The 19,058-nt window shown below is 38.1% G+C and overlaps 1 protein-coding gene across 1 annotated transcript in view; it reads right to left on the bottom strand.

Annotated features, from left to right (window-relative positions):
• Window positions 1–19,058, bottom strand: part of LOC150088255 (intermembrane lipid transfer protein VPS13A-like) — a 3,009,916-nt gene that overhangs the window by 1,871,356 nt on the left and 1,119,502 nt on the right. Inside the window, exon 29 of the mRNA XM_090370087.1 lies at window positions 4,844–4,921. Coding sequence (XP_090226213.1) covers window positions 4,844–4,921 — 78 coding nt within the window. The remainder of the gene's footprint in view (window positions 1–4,843; window positions 4,922–19,058) is intronic.

The following is a 19,058-nucleotide window of genomic DNA, read 5'->3' as shown; positions in this document are numbered from 1 at the left end:
GATCTTCTCATGATAACAGCATCAATTAACAATATACTCCTGGAATTTGTAAACTACCTCAACCAGTTTGGACTAAAAATAAATCCAGAAAAGTCTGAATTTATGATATTGTCAATAAAGAAAATGCCCTCCTATATTCAGCCAACATTATGCAATTCCCTTATTCCCATCTTCAAGAAACATACTGGTTTGGGGGTTGTTTTTGATCCTAAGCTCTGCTTTGGTAACCACATGGAAAAGCTGCTCACCCAGGCAGCTCGACTCCGATGGATGGCCAAACAGCATTTGCATTATAGTAATGAAGTAACGACCACCAGAAGATATATAAAAAGCACAGTATACTCTCCGCTCCTATATGCTGCAGAAGTATGGGTATCTGCTGCTCCTAGCACAATTCGACCACTCTTTTTTACTGAGTTTTGGCTCTTAAAATGGGCCATAAACAAACATAAACTTCCTCCACAGTTAAGGACAACTGAAATGGCCAGTTTGATAAAAATTCACAGGCTTTCCACGCTGATTAGGGTAAAATGTCTTACCACAACTGTAAAATGATCACTGGCAAGATATCGGCACCATCATTCTGGGACCTGTGCTCTTGGAGAGTCCCTCAGCCTTCCCTCAGAGCGACTCCAACTCTGTGCCCACATCTCAGCCGTCTCCACCTATCCGATCAGTTTCTGCCATATCAGCTACTTTCATGTGCCCAGTCTTTGGATGCTGACCTTAATAAGTTTTCTTGTGATAAGGAGTACAGACGCCGCATCCTTAAATTGTACTTCCCTGTCCCCGATCCTTCTCCTTGAAGCTCACCTTAATGCCGCAATCCAGCAATATGACATGAAGATGGCTTACCAACCAACCTTGCAGTTTTCCACCTATATATTCTTTGTACATTGTGATGTTTATAATTGTATTATACTTTGAGTGTTGAGCTGTATTTACTTTTTTTCGTTCACATATGCATTTTTATATTTAATTTATTAATTTCTTTTTCTTATATATTGTATCCTGGCCTTATGGCCATTAAGGGCTTATTGCAATGTATCCATTGTATTACTATTATTATTATTATTATTATTGCAATAAAGATTTCTAATTAATAGGCAAGTGAAAAAAAATTGTATGGAAATGTAAAGAAGAATGTTGGAAGAGTTTGTTCTCAGGTCACTTTGTTGGGACATAACAGTTCGGCTCAGGCATGAAGGACTATCAGGCACTATGAGAGCACTAAGCTGGAGTCACATTCAGTGGCTTTAGTACCTATGACAGCCTGGATGAAACATTTTAAAGACCTCCTGACAGAGGACAGAAAGGAATACATAGAGTGAGATATTGGTGGAAATCTGAAGGTACAGAAGCCGATGGATCCTGTTTTGGAAGATGAGATACAAGACATGGAATTGGGAACGCAGCTGGCCCAGGAGGAATGCCCATAGAGTTTTGGAAGTATGGAAGTATCCAGGTGATAAGGATAATAAATAACAAGGTTGTTAAATCAGTTTTAAGAAGGAGATGCAACTGCTGATGATGGTCCTTATCATATTTAACTCCTATCTTTAAGAAGGGCAGTGAAAACAATCCTTCAAATTAAAGAGCCGTTAGTGTGACAGCCTCCATCAGTAGGTTACTGAGTAAAATTATAACTATGAGGTTAGAGAAGAGTATTGTTCTTATGTGTCAGAAGAACAGATTGGCTTTACTTTGGAAAGTCCTATATTGATAATATTGTCACCTTAAGGCAGATTACAGAAAAAAGAACTGCCAAAGGGCAAGAAGCACATTTGGTCTTTGTGGACCTTGAAACTCTGGGGATCAATGCTGAGAATGAATGTGATAGAGTCATGTTTGATTAAGGGGATGTATAGAAGTTGCAGAGCAGCTGTCAAGTGTGGAGGCCAGCTGGTTTGCAACAACCAAATGCCTGAAACAAAGATGTGGAATGTCACCAATGCTATTTAAGATCTACCTTGATGCAGTACTAGCACAATGGAATGCTTTGTGTAGAGCTATGGGAATCCAGATTGGCATTGACAGTGCCATTCATTCACTATTATTTGCTGATGACCAAGTGATAATTGTTCAAGGTAGGGAGGACACTGACTTCATGATGAGGAAATTGGTTGATGTTTACAGCATGTGAAGTCTTAGGGTTATGCTAGACGGGTGCTTAAAGCATGGCATTGGAAATGCCTTTGAATGCCTGGCTTTACAGGAAACTGGATGGATGTTACAAATGCCGCCTTGGATGACATTAGCTGTTGAATGCCTGCTAATGCATTCAGAGGCATTGCAAATGCCAGCAACTTGACATTTATATCACCTGCAGGGAAATTCTCCCAATGAGCCTTCATTTGTTTGTTTGTTATACTTTGGAGAAAATGAGTTTGACACAGAGAAGTTTATTTGCGAGATGGAAAGGAGGCCCCCCCCCCTTGTACAATACATCATTAAAAGACTACTCCAACAAAGAAATAAAGGCAAAGTGTTGTATTAAAATTGGAAAAGAAATGTTTCCGAATTGGAATGAAGTATGTAACAATTAGAAGAATCAGAAAACTCAGTTCTGATCCTTATATTTATTGGAAATATCACTTCTATTTTGGTACTGCTTCATTAGTTAAAGAAATACAAATTTGTTCACTTGTATGAAAAGTATAGTACTATTTTTTGAAAAGTATAGTGAAAGCAATGAAAGGAAGCAGTAAGCTGCAATGTACAGTGTCGTTGCGAGGATGATATGGGGGGGGGGGATATTCAGGCAACTGTTTCTTGGCATAAGAAACATAACCAAAATAACTGTTTTTGAAAAAAAAAAGATCATACTTCCTTTCTTCCAATGTGTATTGCATCTACTAATACAAAATCAAGGAAATTCACCTATATCGGAAGCCACACTAGAAAAAAAAAACTGGTGCAAAACTGATAACACTACAACGTGCATCTGATAAAAGAAAAGTTTGCTTTATTGTAATTGTTTTTTAGGGAACAATATCAGTACAGCACAATTTATGGATGTATATTTAATCTTCTAATGAAATTTCAAGAAAGTATTTCTACTGATAGCTGCATTATATACTTCGAAAAACGGTGTTGAAGGAACTTTGTATGCACATTCATAAAATCAAACAATAGTAATCCTTTATTATACAGAAAGTTTTTTTTTTATTTGGATTTTGATTTTATTGGCAAAAAATGACTACGGTATACAGAAAGTAATCCATTACAGTGTGGGTAGTAGAGAATGTTTTCTGCTTCAAATCGAATGTAAGTACTTGTCAATATTCTATTTGGAAATAATGTCAACTGGTGTGAAAACAGTAAAAATAGGTATTTTATTCTGAGAAGTCAAACAGGAAAGTTACCCTTTATGTTACCAAAAGTAATTCTGTAAGGCACAAAGTCTTACGAATACCTTAATCTCTGAATAAAAATAGTGGGTAGAAATACAGTAATTTTACAAACAAAGAAAACAGCATTTCAGAAACAGGAAATGCAGACTTTGTAATAGCATATGACACTGGATGGTGAATTTTTTTGGCTTGTGGACTCAAAAAGAATTTCTCCCTTGAAACTTTATATCATCAAATGCACCAAGGAAATATTGAAATATTTTGTAACAATAAAAATAATAATAACATTTTGTGAACAATCCGTTAGTCATAATGGTCTTTGTATTATAAGAAAATATTGCAATTTATCGCTTTTAACTGTTATACTGCATATTTTATTTCTTTTAGTTTATTTATTTACTTTTAATATCTTTCATGTTCATAATAATTTTATTTCTTTTATCTTAATCCCTATGTATTTTATTTTTAAATAAATTGTTTAATGTTCAGGTCAGTGGTTACAATATTCTTATCAATATTAAAAATAATATTAGCTTTAGGACTCTGTATTCAGGACAACTCTATTTGCCCTTACAGTAAACAATATTACTACCTTCATTGGAAATTTATATGTATGCAACCTATCTTTCATGGTAGCTTTCATGGGTAGACTTGTCATTTCTGAGGAGTCTTAGCCCATTCTCTATTATATATTGGTGCCACAGGAGAGTCAATACTATCCCCAGGCAGTATAGACAGAAAAGCATACACAAAGTTGCAATATTTCCTCAGACTATTTCAATACCTGGCAATAGTACTCCCTTTTCTTTATTGAAATGGATATTGTAATGAATCAAGTTGACTCTAGTATAGCATTTCATGACTCACCTTAATCTCAAGTTAAAGAATGAAAACAAGTTGTTTGCAATCTGTTATAATTTCTTTCTCAGTGACAAATTCTTACCAACACAAGCTGTTGGTAAATTTTCTCCATTTTTAGTACAGTATCAATTTTATTTTAGTATAGTACAGACGTTATGGTTGGATCACCCAAAATTATCAAATGACTATAAACAGGTGATATTTTAACAGAAATCTTACAAATAGTCAGAGAAGTTGTTAAAAACAAAGATTCTTGCAGGATTATCAGTTGAGATTACGCTGCCCGGTGTTACTACAGAGTAGGACCTCTTACCCATAAGCATTGCTATGTGAGCTGAAAGATCAATAAATGATATTTAGATGGAAAACAACGACAAACAACGACTAATAATACCAAATATTAGATAATGTAATTGTCACTGATATGAATCCCCCCCCCCTACCAAGATGGGAGGTGCAATGGCTACTATATAGGAGTTATATATCAAAGTAGCAAGGATTTGCTGTGTGCTAGTACATAAATGATTTGGGGATGCATAAAACATTTAAGAGATTGATTTATGTTAATTTTATACTGATAGTCAAGTTTTATGAAATAAAATGAGGACACATTAAAATTATTAAATTACCTGCTGCTGAACTAGAGAAACTGCTGCTTTTCTTGCAAGGATGGCACTATCTGGTTGAATAAAGGGTTCAAAAAATCGCTGAAAAAAATTATACACTATATAATGACTTCAATTAATTAATCATAAAATATTATTAATTTACATGCAATATTCAGTATTTGTAATATTTATTTGTAATAATGTAATATTTAGTATTTGTGTTTGTACTGGAAAATAATGAAAGGAAGCAAGCTTATATTAGCTTGCTTCCCATCAGCCAAAAAACTTACCAATGTTATTTAAATCCTCACTTCAAACAATCAATGACTCTGCCTGAAAGCAAATTTTCACACATATCTATTTGACAACTATCTTTTTTTTTTTTTTTTAATTTAAATATAGGTTCACTTTAGTGAACTGTCTCAGAAACAGTAATAATTCTACCGCCATTTAGTCTAGTCTATTTATTTCAAACTGTAAACACTTCAAATCTGATCTTCTTGCAGGTGCCTAGTTTCCAGGCACTGTAGTTTGCAGAACTGAAGTAGTTTATGGCAAGACTGCCCTATTGTGTCCTTCAATAATTTTATCTCTCTTTTCCACACCCATTCCAATAGATCCAAGTCATTCTTAAAATGAGGCTTAAGTATATGTAAATACCATGTTATTCACTTTATGAAAACTTCAAAATGCATTTCAAGAAAATAATACATTTGGCATTAGCATTAGATCAGTCATATGAGACAAGAAAGCAAGCTTATACAGCATCTGCCAAAAAAAAAAAAAAAGCCTTGAATTTATTTAAGCTGTCAACTTCCACAACGGCAGATTATGTTGTTATTTGGTTTTTAGGAGCATTAGCAACTAAGGCCATATTTCTCCGGGAATATGCGGTGGTTGTTCCCTGACATTTCCGCATCCTCCGTATTTAGTGGAGACAGGCTCGAACCCCGGTCTAATCAAGAAGCGTGTGCTATGCACTGCTACTCCTTCCCACCTGGCTACGGAGGCACCTCCACAATGGCAGATGGAAATTTGTTCCAGCAATCAACCACCCGCTAACTAAAGGCAAATTTCCACACATCTATTCTACAACTACCTTTCCTCTTCCTCATTTTGAATTGCAGATGATTCATCTGAGCAAGAGGAAGAATCCCATAAGCACTGGGCTTGCTCAAACCATTCAAGGACTTATACACCTCAATCAGATAATCTTGCAGGTGCCTAATCTTCAGGCACTGCAATTTGCAGAACTTAAGCCTTTCTTCATAAGAGCAACCCTTTGTTCCATTCACCAATCTCATTGCCCTTCTCTGTACTCGTTCCAGCAGCTCTACATCCTTCCTAAAATGAGGCCTCAAGTCCTGTATACAGTCCTCAAAGTGTGGCCTGACCACAGCCTCATAAAAGGGGATAATTACCTCCTTATCACTGCTAGAAAAATTGCTGTATATCATTGACAAGACACCATGAGCTACTCTTGCAACCTGTCTGCACTGCTCTGAAAATTTCATATCTGACTGCAAATTACCCCAAGTCTTTTTCATTCTCCACTACCCTGAATGTAGTACTACACAGTTGATATGTTACTCTGGGGTTACTGCTACTCATATGCAGTACTTTACAATTGTAAATGCTAAACTTTAATTGCCACCTCTCAGCCCATCTGCTCAATTTTTCTAGATGCTATTGCAGTAGCGACTATCATTATTGTCATTATCAACCCTGCCAACCTTCATATTGTCTGCAAACTTGGACATTAAGCCTGATATACCTTCATTAATATCATTGATAAATACAGAAAACAACAATGGGCCCAACACCAAACCCTGGGGGACTTCACGAAGAGCAGTGTCCACTGATTACCAATCTCTGTCTTCTCCCATTCAACAATCCTTTTATCCATACAAGCAATTTGCCCATAATGCCATACTGTTCCAATTTGTACAGTAATCTTCCATGTGCAACAGTAACAAAAGCTTTTCTGAAATCCAAGAATATGATATCAAAATTATTTTTTGTATCCAGTTCCTTTGTGACCACATCATAGTATTCAATCAAATTGGTCAAACAAGACTTCCCTTTAACAAACCCATGCTGTGTCTGAACTATAACTGCAGTCTTGTCTAGATCAGTGTTTCCCAAAGTATGGTATACATACCCCCGGGGGTATGTGAAAAGTCCTCAGGGGGTACATGGAAATTTTCTTAATCATTACTAAGAAAAAAAATACTGTAGTAACAAATTATTTTAAACGTATATATTTCCCAATAAATTATATATTTCATATGAATTCTCCTACTCAAGTTGTGATGAGTGCTGCATTCGGGTAGTTTGCAAAATTGCTTGCGCGACCACTCGTGAATCTTCATTCAGCCTCATATCCAAACACACATTAAGAGCCTGAAACAATGCAATGAGCTTATGACAGCAACTGATAAAAGAAGGATTAGATGATCATTAGCAGATGTTTAATTAAGACAGTTAAGTAGATATCAATACAATGTGCTTCATTATTTGATCATATCACAAATGTGCTGCTAGTTAAAATAACAGAAAATAGGTTAGTATTACCACAGATTACTTATATACAGATAGCCCACTACATTGCGACTAAATGTGTATTTAGGCAATGTATTAACCAGAACATATATTGTTTTTACATGTTTTTTTTTTTATTTATGTTTTAAAATATCTATTTTTTGTTTAATAATGCATATAAGTTAGTACGCATAATAAATATTATAAATTATTTTTTACCTTTAGATTCTTAAGTATGGATCATTGGTTAAAAACTGGGTTTATAAAACATACAAAAGAGAGCAATAAAGCAGATACAACTGCAAACAACAAGAAAAAGTTGATATTGTATCTGGACCAAATGAAATTGACAAGGGTGTGCCATATGACATCTCTAAGAACCAGCTAAGAAGAAGGTAAAAAAAAAAAAACATTGTAAGTACGATATGAATTACTTGAAATGTGGATTTTCATGGCCGAGAAATGAGGAGGAACCTCTTCTAGTATATGTTATTTGTTGTGAAACTTTAACAAATGAAAGCATGAAAGCATCTAACTTAATTCGCCATTCTGAATCGAAACATAATGAATACAAGGACAAACCTGTAGAATTTTTTGAAAAGAAATTCAGAAAATGATGTCGATCGTGTCAGGAGGTGAAAATAACAAGGCATTAGAAGCTTCATATCATGTGTCTCTCTAAATAGCGAAAAGAGGTGCAGCGGAGACAATTGGTGAAACTTTGGTTAAGCCTGCGGCAAAGATAATAGCAGAAGTAATGTTTGGAGATAATACAAAAAGGTCTTTTGATCGGAATTGCCTCTCAAATAATACTGTTCATCGGAGAATTGTTGAAATGGCTGAAAATATAAAACAGATATTGTTATCCGATATACGTAAGAGTCGTTATTATGCATTGCAGGCTGATGAATCCACTGGCATTACGAATTTTGCAAATCTTCTAGTGTTCATTAGATATGAAAAAAAATCAAAAACTTCATGATGACCTTTTAGTTTGCCAACCCTTGCAAGAACATATACAACAGGAGAAGAAATATTCAACATTATGGAAAAATTTATGCAACAAAACAAACTTGATTGGTTTTGTTGCATGGACGGAGCGAAATCCATGGACGGATTTAAAAAATAGCTTCTTTCAAGGATTCAAGCTATTGCACCACATGCAAAGTTGACACATTGTTGAATACATTGAGGGGCTTTAGCTATACATATGATGCCTGCAGGCCTAAAAAAGGTTCTGGATGAAGCTGTAAAAATCATAAATTATATTAAAGGCCATCCTTTAAATGCCAGACTTTTCTCTCAACTATGCGAAGAAATTGCAAATTAATTAATTATAAACAACTTTTTTTCCATACCGAGTTTCATTGGCTTTCTCGTGGAAAAGTTCTAACTCATTTATCTGAAATTCGGAATGAAATACAGGTTTTTCTTAATGTAAGTTTTGAATTACAAAAATGTTTACATGAGTGGAAATAGCTCAGTCAATTAGCATACCTGGCAGATATATTTACCAGTTTAAAAAATCTTAATTTTGTCCTTACAAGGCAAGGAAATTTATATATTTCACATTCAAGATAAAGTGAACACGACATTGGCAAAGATGAAGTTGTGGCAAAAATAACCCCAGGGGCTCACATCTGGTGAGTATGGGCTTGGCACACCCAGGATCCTCAGCTGGATATCATCATTCTCTTTCTTGGTGATTTCCTACTACTTCTCTCTCTCTCTCTCTCTCTCTCTCTCTCTCTCTCTCTCACACACACACACACACACACACACACACACACACACACACACACACACACACACACACACACACACACAGGGTAACTCAAATTTTTTTTGGCTGGTGCAGCATAAGCCTCAGGCTTCCTTGCACCATATGGCTAATAATAATAATAATAATAATAATAATAATAAAAGCGAGTTGCAAATGGAGAATTGGATGCATTCCCATCACTTTATGAATTACACACACGTTTGAATAAACAAACTGAAGACAATGTGAAGATTATTATAATGAAAAGTATTTCCCTGAATTTTACATTAATATTGAGTGGATAAGATACCCTTTCAACATCAATGAAGCTATGCCAAAGGTTTTCTTGCAAACAGAAGAACAACTTTTGGAACTAGCCTCTGATGGATTCTTAAAAAACAAATATAATGAGAATACATTAGCATCATTTTGGTTACAAATACAAAATGAATTTCCTGATATCAGATAAAGATCTAAAGTTCATTTTTTCCATTTCCAAGTCCATATCTGTGCAAAGTTGGATTTTTTTGGCCCTTGTAGTCATTAACATGAAGAAGAGGAACTGCATTATACAGAGTGTCTCAAAAATATTGGTACAAACGTTTAGAGGGGGTAGGTAACATCTAAAGGAATGTGAATCGCATAGGAACCCATAACTGGAAATGTCACGGAAAAGTAGTAGCAGAGGCACAAGAAGCAGAAATGACACAAGACAGTAATTAGTGGCAAACATTAATTTGACATAGTATTAACAATGGAGTACAAGATGGAAGCATTTCATGATGTTACAACAGATGCTCGAAGGTTCCACCATGAGACGCGATGCAGGCGTGACACTGACGCAGCATGGATTGGCAGACATGGTCGAACACACCTGGAGTTCCTTTGACAGTAGCAGCAGCGCAGACGAGTCTCGCTATGAGATCAATTTCTGTCTCCACAGGCAATTCATACACGATAGATTTGAGGGCCCCCCCACAGAAGAAATCAAAGCTCGATAAATCAGGTGAGGGTGGTGACCAGGCAACAGGTCCACCACGGCCAATCCATCGATGCCCAAAATGCCTGTTCAAATGGTCACGAACACACCTTCCATATTGGGCAGGCACCCTATCATGTTGAAACTAAATGTTGCGTCTCACATTTGCTAGAACAGCGTCAAGTAACCCTGGTAGAATTTGTTCAAGAAAGATCAGATATTTAGCAGAGTTCATGCGGGATGGTAACAGGTATGGGCCGACTAAGCAGTCACCGACCATACCTGCCCACACATTTATTGCGAAGCGATGTTGTTCCGCATGGGGATGCACACCATGTGGGTTGTCGTGAGCCAACACATGAGCATTGTGCTGACTGAATAAGCCTTCCCGAGTGAAATAAGCCTCATCCGTCAACAAAACATAGGCTGGAAAATTCAAGTCTTGAACACTTTCTTGGAGAAACCACTGTGCAAAAGCCACACGTGCAGGATGATCTTGGGGGAGCAGTAACTGAACCCGTTGAAGATGAAAGGGGTGTAAGGAATCATCGCGCCAGACAAGCTGTACACTGCAATGACACACTCCTAAGGCAGAGGCAATGGCATGTGTGCTGGTAGTAGGATTATTCTGGATGGCATTCAACACACTTTCTTCCATGGCGGGAGTTTGCACTGAACGTGGTCTGCCCACACTACTCCTGTTACCACTAAATGACCCATAATTGCACAAATTTTGATACACACAATCAAAAAACGGTGGTCCGGTACATTTCTGTCTGGGAAGCGTTCTCCATAAATTCGTTGAGCGGCTCGTCCATTGCCCTCTGCTAATCCATACACTAGGTGCATGTCTGCTAGCTCATAGTTCGTATATTGATGCAAGCTCTTCATGGGTCGACTACTGCTTGAATGAGTAAACCAGAAATTTTCCCTCTCGCAAACTGATGAACAGTGCCGTCTACTGACTTACGGTGACGTTTCCGGTTATGGGTTCCTATGTGATTCACATTCCTTTAGATGTTACCTAACTCCCCTAAACGTTTGTACCAATATTTTTGAGACAACTTGTAGATTTTGAAGTGCATCTGAGAATTGAAATTAACAACCACAGAGCCAAATTTTGCTGAAATATTATCCCACCTCAAGAAATTTCACTACTCACATTGATGATAAATTATTTTAATTAAGTAAAAATTTATAGTATGCTTACTTTATTAATTTTGTTCTATCAAATATAAATTATAAACAATTTTTGTTTATGTACACTTAAATTCAAATAAAAATATTCATAAACATTTACAATGAAAAACAAGTTTTTTTTTGACAAGGGGGTACTTGGTATTTACGAAAAATTAAGAAGGGGGGGTAGAGGTCAAAACTTTAGGAAACACTGGTCTAGATGATCCGGCAGTGCTTCTTTAACCAGTGCCTCCATTAATTTCCCCAGAACAGAAGTTAAACTAACAGATCTGAAATTACTTGTGAATCAGGGACACAATTACACATCTGTTCATGGGGACCTCCTCTGATTCCAAGGAAGCTCGCATAATGATGGTTAATGGTGTGCTTAATTCCTTTGCTGGCTCCTTTAATAGAACTGGATAAATCCCATTCACCCTAGGTGCTTTTCTTGATGAACTTCAACAATTTCTCCTTCACTTTGCTTTCAGTTATTACAAAATCATTTAGCTCTCTGTCAGCATTTGATAAACTTCTGGAATTCCCCTCACTGAATAACTCCTCATGTGTGAATGTAGATGTTAAATATTCATTCTGTTTGTCAGCTACTTGAGCAGTATCATCAATAGTCAAACCATCAATATCGAGTGGAAAGTGGAACAATCTGATTCAATCCATTCGTTCTAGAGTTTAAATAAGTAAATAACTCTTTGCTGTTTTTCTTTGCATCTTTTGCCAAGGATTTCTTGTAATCTGCGTTTGCCTGTCTAACCACCTGTGTGACTTGATTAAAGACAGCTCATATCTGCCACAGGTTTCTGTGTCACCTGATAGTTTATAGGCATCTATGCATTTTTCTTCTCTGCCACAAGTGTCATTAATTCATCTGACATCCATTTAGGTCTAAACTTTGAACAATATTTCTTAGTTGGTATGAAAAGCCTAGTAGCTTCCAAGATTAATCTTTGAATGCTTCCCATTTAGAATTTGCTTTTGGTAACATCATCAGTTGGTCCCAGTGAATAGAATTTAAAAATTTTCTGAGACCACTGTAGTCACCTTTACAAAAGCAAAAATCCATCCCTTTACCGCTGACGGTAGTTACATCTTTGAGTAAATTCCACATCAGCACACTGTGATCACTGCCATCTAGTGGTTTCTTTATCTGCAGATTCTTAATGCATGAAGAATCACTGCTGATAATCTGCTAATAATCTGATCAAGAGTATCACTCCCTCAGGTTGCCTCCTGAACATGATGCTGTAGAAAATAATCATCCAATAAATCCGTTAAAGTCTTGCTAGTGTCTGAGTGACCAACCCACAAGTTCCTTTCAACATCTGGGAAGCTAAAATCCCATATTATAAGACAACTTAATTACTAGCTCACTCCATTTCTCTGTATAGCTGTCTGATGTCTACAATGTACAGCTGTACATTGTACATATCAGAGTCATTAGGCCTACAACACACTCCTACTCTAAATTTTTATTTCCCAGTGCTTATTTGAAGGCCACATGAAGAACGTCCAGCACTCAAATAGTTATGCAGAACAGTGTAATAATATTTACCTTATTATATTTGGTTATGAAATTGGAATCATTTTAGATATCTGAAATACTCATCTAAATTTCCTTTGTTCCCTATTTATGGTGAGTATAGGCTTGGGAAACCCAGGGTCCTGAGCTGGATATCATCATTCTTCTCTTTCTTGCTTCCTTGGTGATTCCCTTCTACTTCTGACTCTCTCTCTATCAGGGTAATGTGGGAATTTTTAATTTTATTTTTTTAGCTGGTGAAGCATCAGTGTCAGGCTTCCCTGCACCATGTGGCTAATAATAATAATAATAATTATAATACAGGTCAACCATCACTAAACCGGCCACCGGTAATCCACTTCCACCACTAATTCGAACGTAATTTCCTGTGAATGTAATTTCAAATTTCCCGGGTTGGTGCACTGACCTGCCGCTACTGTTTTGGTGGCATTGGTTAGCATTAGCATTAGTAGAGGCATTTGATGCAAGAAAGCAAGCTTATGCAGCATCAGCCAAAAAAAAAAAAAAACCACTCCCACTTCACCCCTCTGTTCGTTCAAAATACCTGTCCAGCTGAGCCTTAAACTTATTTAGGCTATCAACTTCCACGACAAGAGATGGAAGTCTGTTCCACCAACCAACCACTCGCTGGCTAAAGGCAAATTTCCACACGGCTATCCTACATCGTCTATCCTATCCTGCGTGGTTGCAGCATCAGCTGTTGGCGTGAACTCGTAAACACTGGAAAGCCATTCCCACTTGTTTTTCTATATTTATTATTATAAGCGGCTCACATTTAGCCCCAGCCATGGTTCCAATGCATAATGGAAGTGCCTCTCGTGGTGTAAAGCGTAAACACCATACATTGTCCATAACAAATAAAGTTGGACTTCCTGAAAAAAACTCGACATTGCTGGAATTGTAAATTCCAGCAATTTCTCTCAGTTCCTCTTATTTTAGTAATTTTCTTTTATCCATTACTTTTTTAGATTTTTTTTTTTTTTTTTTTTTTTTTTTACAACACACTTGTTTGTTTTTTATTTGGTTTTTAGGAGCATTAGCAACTAAGGCCATATTGCTCCGGGGATATGCGGTGGTCATTCCCTGACCTTTCCGCATCCTCCATATTTGGTGGTTATGGGCTCGATCCCCGGTCTAATCAAGACGAGTGCGCTACACACTGCTGCTTCTGCCCACCTGGATATGGAGGCACCGACAACACACTTGTATAAACTTGCGAAAAAACATAACAAAATATGAGGGATAATACAGCGTGCTAACGAACTTGTTTTCACAAAATCTCTAACAACACTGACAAACTTATTGCGATGTTTGAGAGTTTCTTTTATCATAATTAGTTTTATTGCAGCGCTCGCCGATTGTGCAATAAACTAATCACAAACGACCTTCATATGTATGCTGTAATAGCGTCACATGTATGTGGCCGACACGGCTTCTCAAGAAATAACGTAACCATCATATGTGGCCACATATATGCGACATACAAAAAAGCCTTTTTTCTTTATATTTTAAGGGAAAAAACGACAACACTGACAGTACAATTTTTATTTTATTTTAGAATTACTAATCAAATTATTTCCTAAATCTTTTTTGGTACTTGGGGAATTTTTTTCTTAAACTAGCTTGGCAGTCAACATGATAATGGCAAGAAGAGGTGGTTAGCTGTTGGGTAAACTCTATGTGCTAAAATAACCACCGGATTTTCTGCAAACTCACTAATCCGGCACCCTACAGCTTTCAACGCTGCCAGATTAGTGATGGTTGAACTGTAATATTAATATGCTCAGCACTTAGAGCACAAGGAAATCAAGAAGTGCCTGATCAAAAAATATCATCAAAGACTTAAAGGCCTGCTGAAAGCAAACTTGAATGGAGGGAACACAGTTAAAGCCATAAACACTTATGCAGCTCCAGTACTAACATATACATTTGTGGTTCACAGATTAGACTAACACCGAGCTAGAAGACAAGGACAATGATGACCAAGAGCTGCCAACACCACACGAAGTCAGCAGTGGAGAGACTAACAATAGCTCGGAAAGAGGGATGTAGAGGCCTGATAGACATGATAGAGCAACAGAAAGCAGTGATAGTTAACCTGAAGGATTACTTCAAGAACAACACTGCACCACTCCACCAGGCAATAAGGAAGACAGACAAGTGGTATACCCACTCAACCCAAGCGAGTGGGTATACCACCCAGATGGGAGGGGGTTCCTCCAGACAAGAAACAGAGTTAGAAAGATGGGCAAAGAAGATACTCCATGGCAGACACTACAATGACCTCCATCAAGATCACATCGATAACATTGCTTCCAATGCATGGCTCACAAACGGGACGCTCTTCCCCGAGACCGAAGGATTCATGCTGGCCATCCAAGACCAGGTAATCAACACCAGAAACTATAGAAAATACATCGCAAAGGAGCACAGAATGTCAGATGACACATGTCGACGATGCGATCTGGTCTCAGAAACGATTCAACAAATCACTGCGGGGTGCAAGGTGATCACTCAGACTGAGTACACTCATAGACATGACCAGGTAGCCAGGATAATATATCAGAAGCTAGCGAGGAAATACCAGGTGACCAAAGAAAGTGTACCATACTACAAATACGAACTCCAGGCAGTACTAGAGACCTGAACCCACAAGCTGTACTGGGACTGCACCAAAAAAAACGGATAAGACCATCCCGCACAACAGACTGGACATAACTATTGTGGATACGAAGGAAAAGGATACCTACCTGACTGACATAGAACATACACGGGTTTTCTGGACATTGTCCAACACCAGAAATGTTCAGAAAACCCATGAGGAAAAAAATTAGGAAGTACACAAACCTGAGACATGAGGTCAAGGAGATGTCGCATATGCAAGAAGTATTGACCATCCCGATCATCGTATCAACCACCAGTATGGTGCTGAAAACTCTACATATCAGCCTAGCAGCAATAGGTCTACTAGAGAACACCTACAAGGAACTCCAGAAAGTGGCAATCCTGAACACCTGCAGGACAGTCAGAAATTTCTTCAACCAACAGTAACACCACACATTACAACCACCCTGTGTACTTGGTAGCAGTACCCGTGACGGAGTGGAATCCCCTAATCAGGGAGAAAAAATATAAGAGCATCTATAATAATAATAATCGTGTCAACCACAGGTATGGTGCCAATGACCTTACATAACAGCCAAGCAGCAATAAGGGGATATCAGAGACGTGGTGTCACACAGATATAAGGAATGCAGAACTGGAATTTGGGGAGTACAACATCTACAGAAAGGATAGACAGGATAGGAAGGGAGGAGGGGTTATGCTATCAGTTAAAAAACACATAAAATCCAAGGAAGTGAAGCCAGTTGACATCGCTGGACAGTGCAGTGTTGAGTCAGTTTGGTGTAACATAAGCATAGGTAAATCAAAATTGAGAATAGGCCTAATGACTCTGATGAGTATAATAAGATACTGAACAGGGAAATAGAATGGGCCAGTAAATCAGAGAGTCTTATAATGGGGGATTTTAATTTCCCAGATGTTGACTGGAATTTGGGAGCTGGTCACTCACACACTAGCAAGGCTTTTGTGGATTTATTGGATGATTGTTTTCTACACCAGCATGTTCGGGAGGCAACTAGAGGGAGTAATACTCTTGATCTGATTATCAGTAGTGATTCTTCATGCATTAGGAATCTGCAGATAAATGAACCACTGGGTGGCAGTGATCACAGTGTGCTGAAGTGGGATTTACTCAAGGAGGTAACTACCATCAGAGGTAAAGGGAAGGGTTTTTGCTTTCGTAAAGGCGACTATGCTGGTCTGAGACAGTATTTAAATTCTATACAGTGGGACCAACTGATGATGTTACCAACAGCAAATTCAAAATGGGAAGCATTCAAGGAACTAATCTTGGAAGCTACCAGGCTTTACATACCAACCAAGAAATATTGTTCAAGGTTCAGGCCTAAATGGTTGTCAGATGAACTAATGAGACATATGGCAGAGAAGAAAAATGCATGGGATACATACAAAATAAGGGGTGACGTGGAAGCCTATGATAGATATAAGTTGGTCTGTAACCAAGTCACAAAGGAGATTAGGCAGGCAAAGGCAGATTATGAGAAATCCTTGGCAAAGGATGCAAAGAAAAACAGAAAAGAGTTCTTTACCTATTTAAACTCAAGAAGGAAAGGGATGAATCAGATTGGTCCACTGGATGTTGATGGTTCAACAGTTGAGGATCCAGCTCAGGTGGCTAACAATCTAAACGAGTATTTTGCATCTACATTCACGCATGAGGAGTTATTCAGGAAGGGGAATGTTGTAGGTGAAGTAAACATTGGCAGTGAGCTAGATGATTTTCTAATAACTGAGAGGAAAGTGGAGGAGAAATTGTTGAGGCTAAACATAAAAAAAGGCACCCGGGGTGGATGGGATCTATCCAGTTATATTAAAGGAGGCAGCAAAGGAAGTAAGCAAACCCCTAGCCATAATTATGAGAGCTTCTTTGGACTCAGGGGAGGTACCCATGGACTGGAGATGTGCAAATGTCACCCCAATTCACAAAGGAGGATCAAAGGCTGACACAAGTAATTATAGACCTGTTAGTTTAACTTCGGTTCCAGGAAAATTAATGGAGGCACTGGTTAAAGAAGCACTGCAGGATCATCTGGACAAGAATTCAGTTATAGCTCAGACACAGCATGGGTTTGTTAAGGGCAGGTCTTGTCTGACCAATTTGATTGGATACTATGATGTAGTCACAAAAGAACTGGATGCAGGGAATAACTTTGATATTATATATTTGGATCTTAGAAAGGCTTTTGATACTGTTGTGCATGGAAGACTGCTGCACAAATTGGAGAAGTGTGGCATTCGAGGCAAATTGCTGCTATGGATAAAGGGATGGTTGAGTGGCAGAAGACAGAGAGTGGTAATCAATGGACACTGCTCAACGTGGACTAATGTTATTAGTGGAGTTCCTCAGGGTTCAGTGTTGGGTCCATTGTTGTTTTCTGTATTTATAAATGATATTGATGATGGTGTATCGGGCTTAATGTCCAAGTTTGCAGACGATACAAAGGTTGGCAGGGTTGTTAAGGACACTACTGATTCTATGCTGCTGCCACAGGATCTGGAAAGGTTGAGCAGATGGGCTGAGAGGTGGCAAATGAAGTTTAACATTGACAAATGTAAAGTACTACATATGGGAAACAGTAACCCCAGATCAACGTATCAACTCTATGGTACTACGCTGACAGTGGTAGAGAATGAAAAGGACCTGGGGGTAATTGTGCAGGCAGATATGAAGTTCTCTGAGCAGTGCAGACGAGCTGCAAGAGTAACTCATGGTGTCTTGTCAATGATATACAGGAATTTTTCTAGCAGGGACAGGGATGTGATTATTCCCTTGTATAAGGCATTGGTCAGGCCACACCTTGAGCACTGTATACAGGTCTGGAGGCCTCATTTCAAGAAGGATGTAGAGCTGCTGGAACGAGTACAGAGAAGGGCAACAAGATTAGTGAATGGAACAAAGGGTTGCTCTTACGAAGAAAGGCTTAAGTTTTGCAAATTACAGAGCCTGGAGACTAGGCATCGCCGAGGTGATCTGATAGAGGTGTACAAGGCTTTGAATGGCTTGAGCATGCTCAATGCCGATGGGATTCTTCCTCTTGCTCAGAATAATCACCTGAGAGGGCATAAATTCAAATTGAGGAAGGACGGATGTCGGATAGATGTGCGGAAATTCGCCTTTAGCCAGCGTGCAGTTGGTTTGTGGAATAGACTTCCATCGCTTGTTGTTGAAGTTGATAGCCTAAACAAATTTAAGGCTCAGCTGGACAGGTATTTCGAACGAATTGAGGGGTGAAATGGGAGTAGTGGTTGTTTTTTTTTTTGGCTGATGCTGAATAAGCTTGCTTTCTTGCATCATATGCCTCTACTAATGCTAATGCTAATGCTAAAAGTGTCCCAGCAAACACCTACAAGGAATTCCAGAAAGTCGTAAACCTGAACACCTGTAGTACAGTCAGAGAAATCCTCGACCAACAGTAACACCAGATATAACAACAACCAACCTGTGTACTTGGTAGCAATACTCGTTATGAGGTAGAACCCACAATCATGGAGAAATAATAAAAAAAAAAAAAAAAAAAATAATAATAATAATAATAAGGGGGCGTGATAGCCGGTGCCTCCATAGCCAGGT

This window comes from Mastigoproctus giganteus, chromosome 3, assembly GCF_048544385.1.
Source record: "Mastigoproctus giganteus isolate SK-2022 chromosome 3, ASM4854438v1, whole genome shotgun sequence".
In the NCBI taxonomy this organism is placed as follows: domain Eukaryota; kingdom Metazoa; phylum Arthropoda; class Arachnida; order Uropygi; family Thelyphonidae; genus Mastigoproctus; species Mastigoproctus giganteus.
Note: the sequence above shows the minus strand (reverse complement) of the source record. Positions and strands in the feature narration are given on the sequence as shown.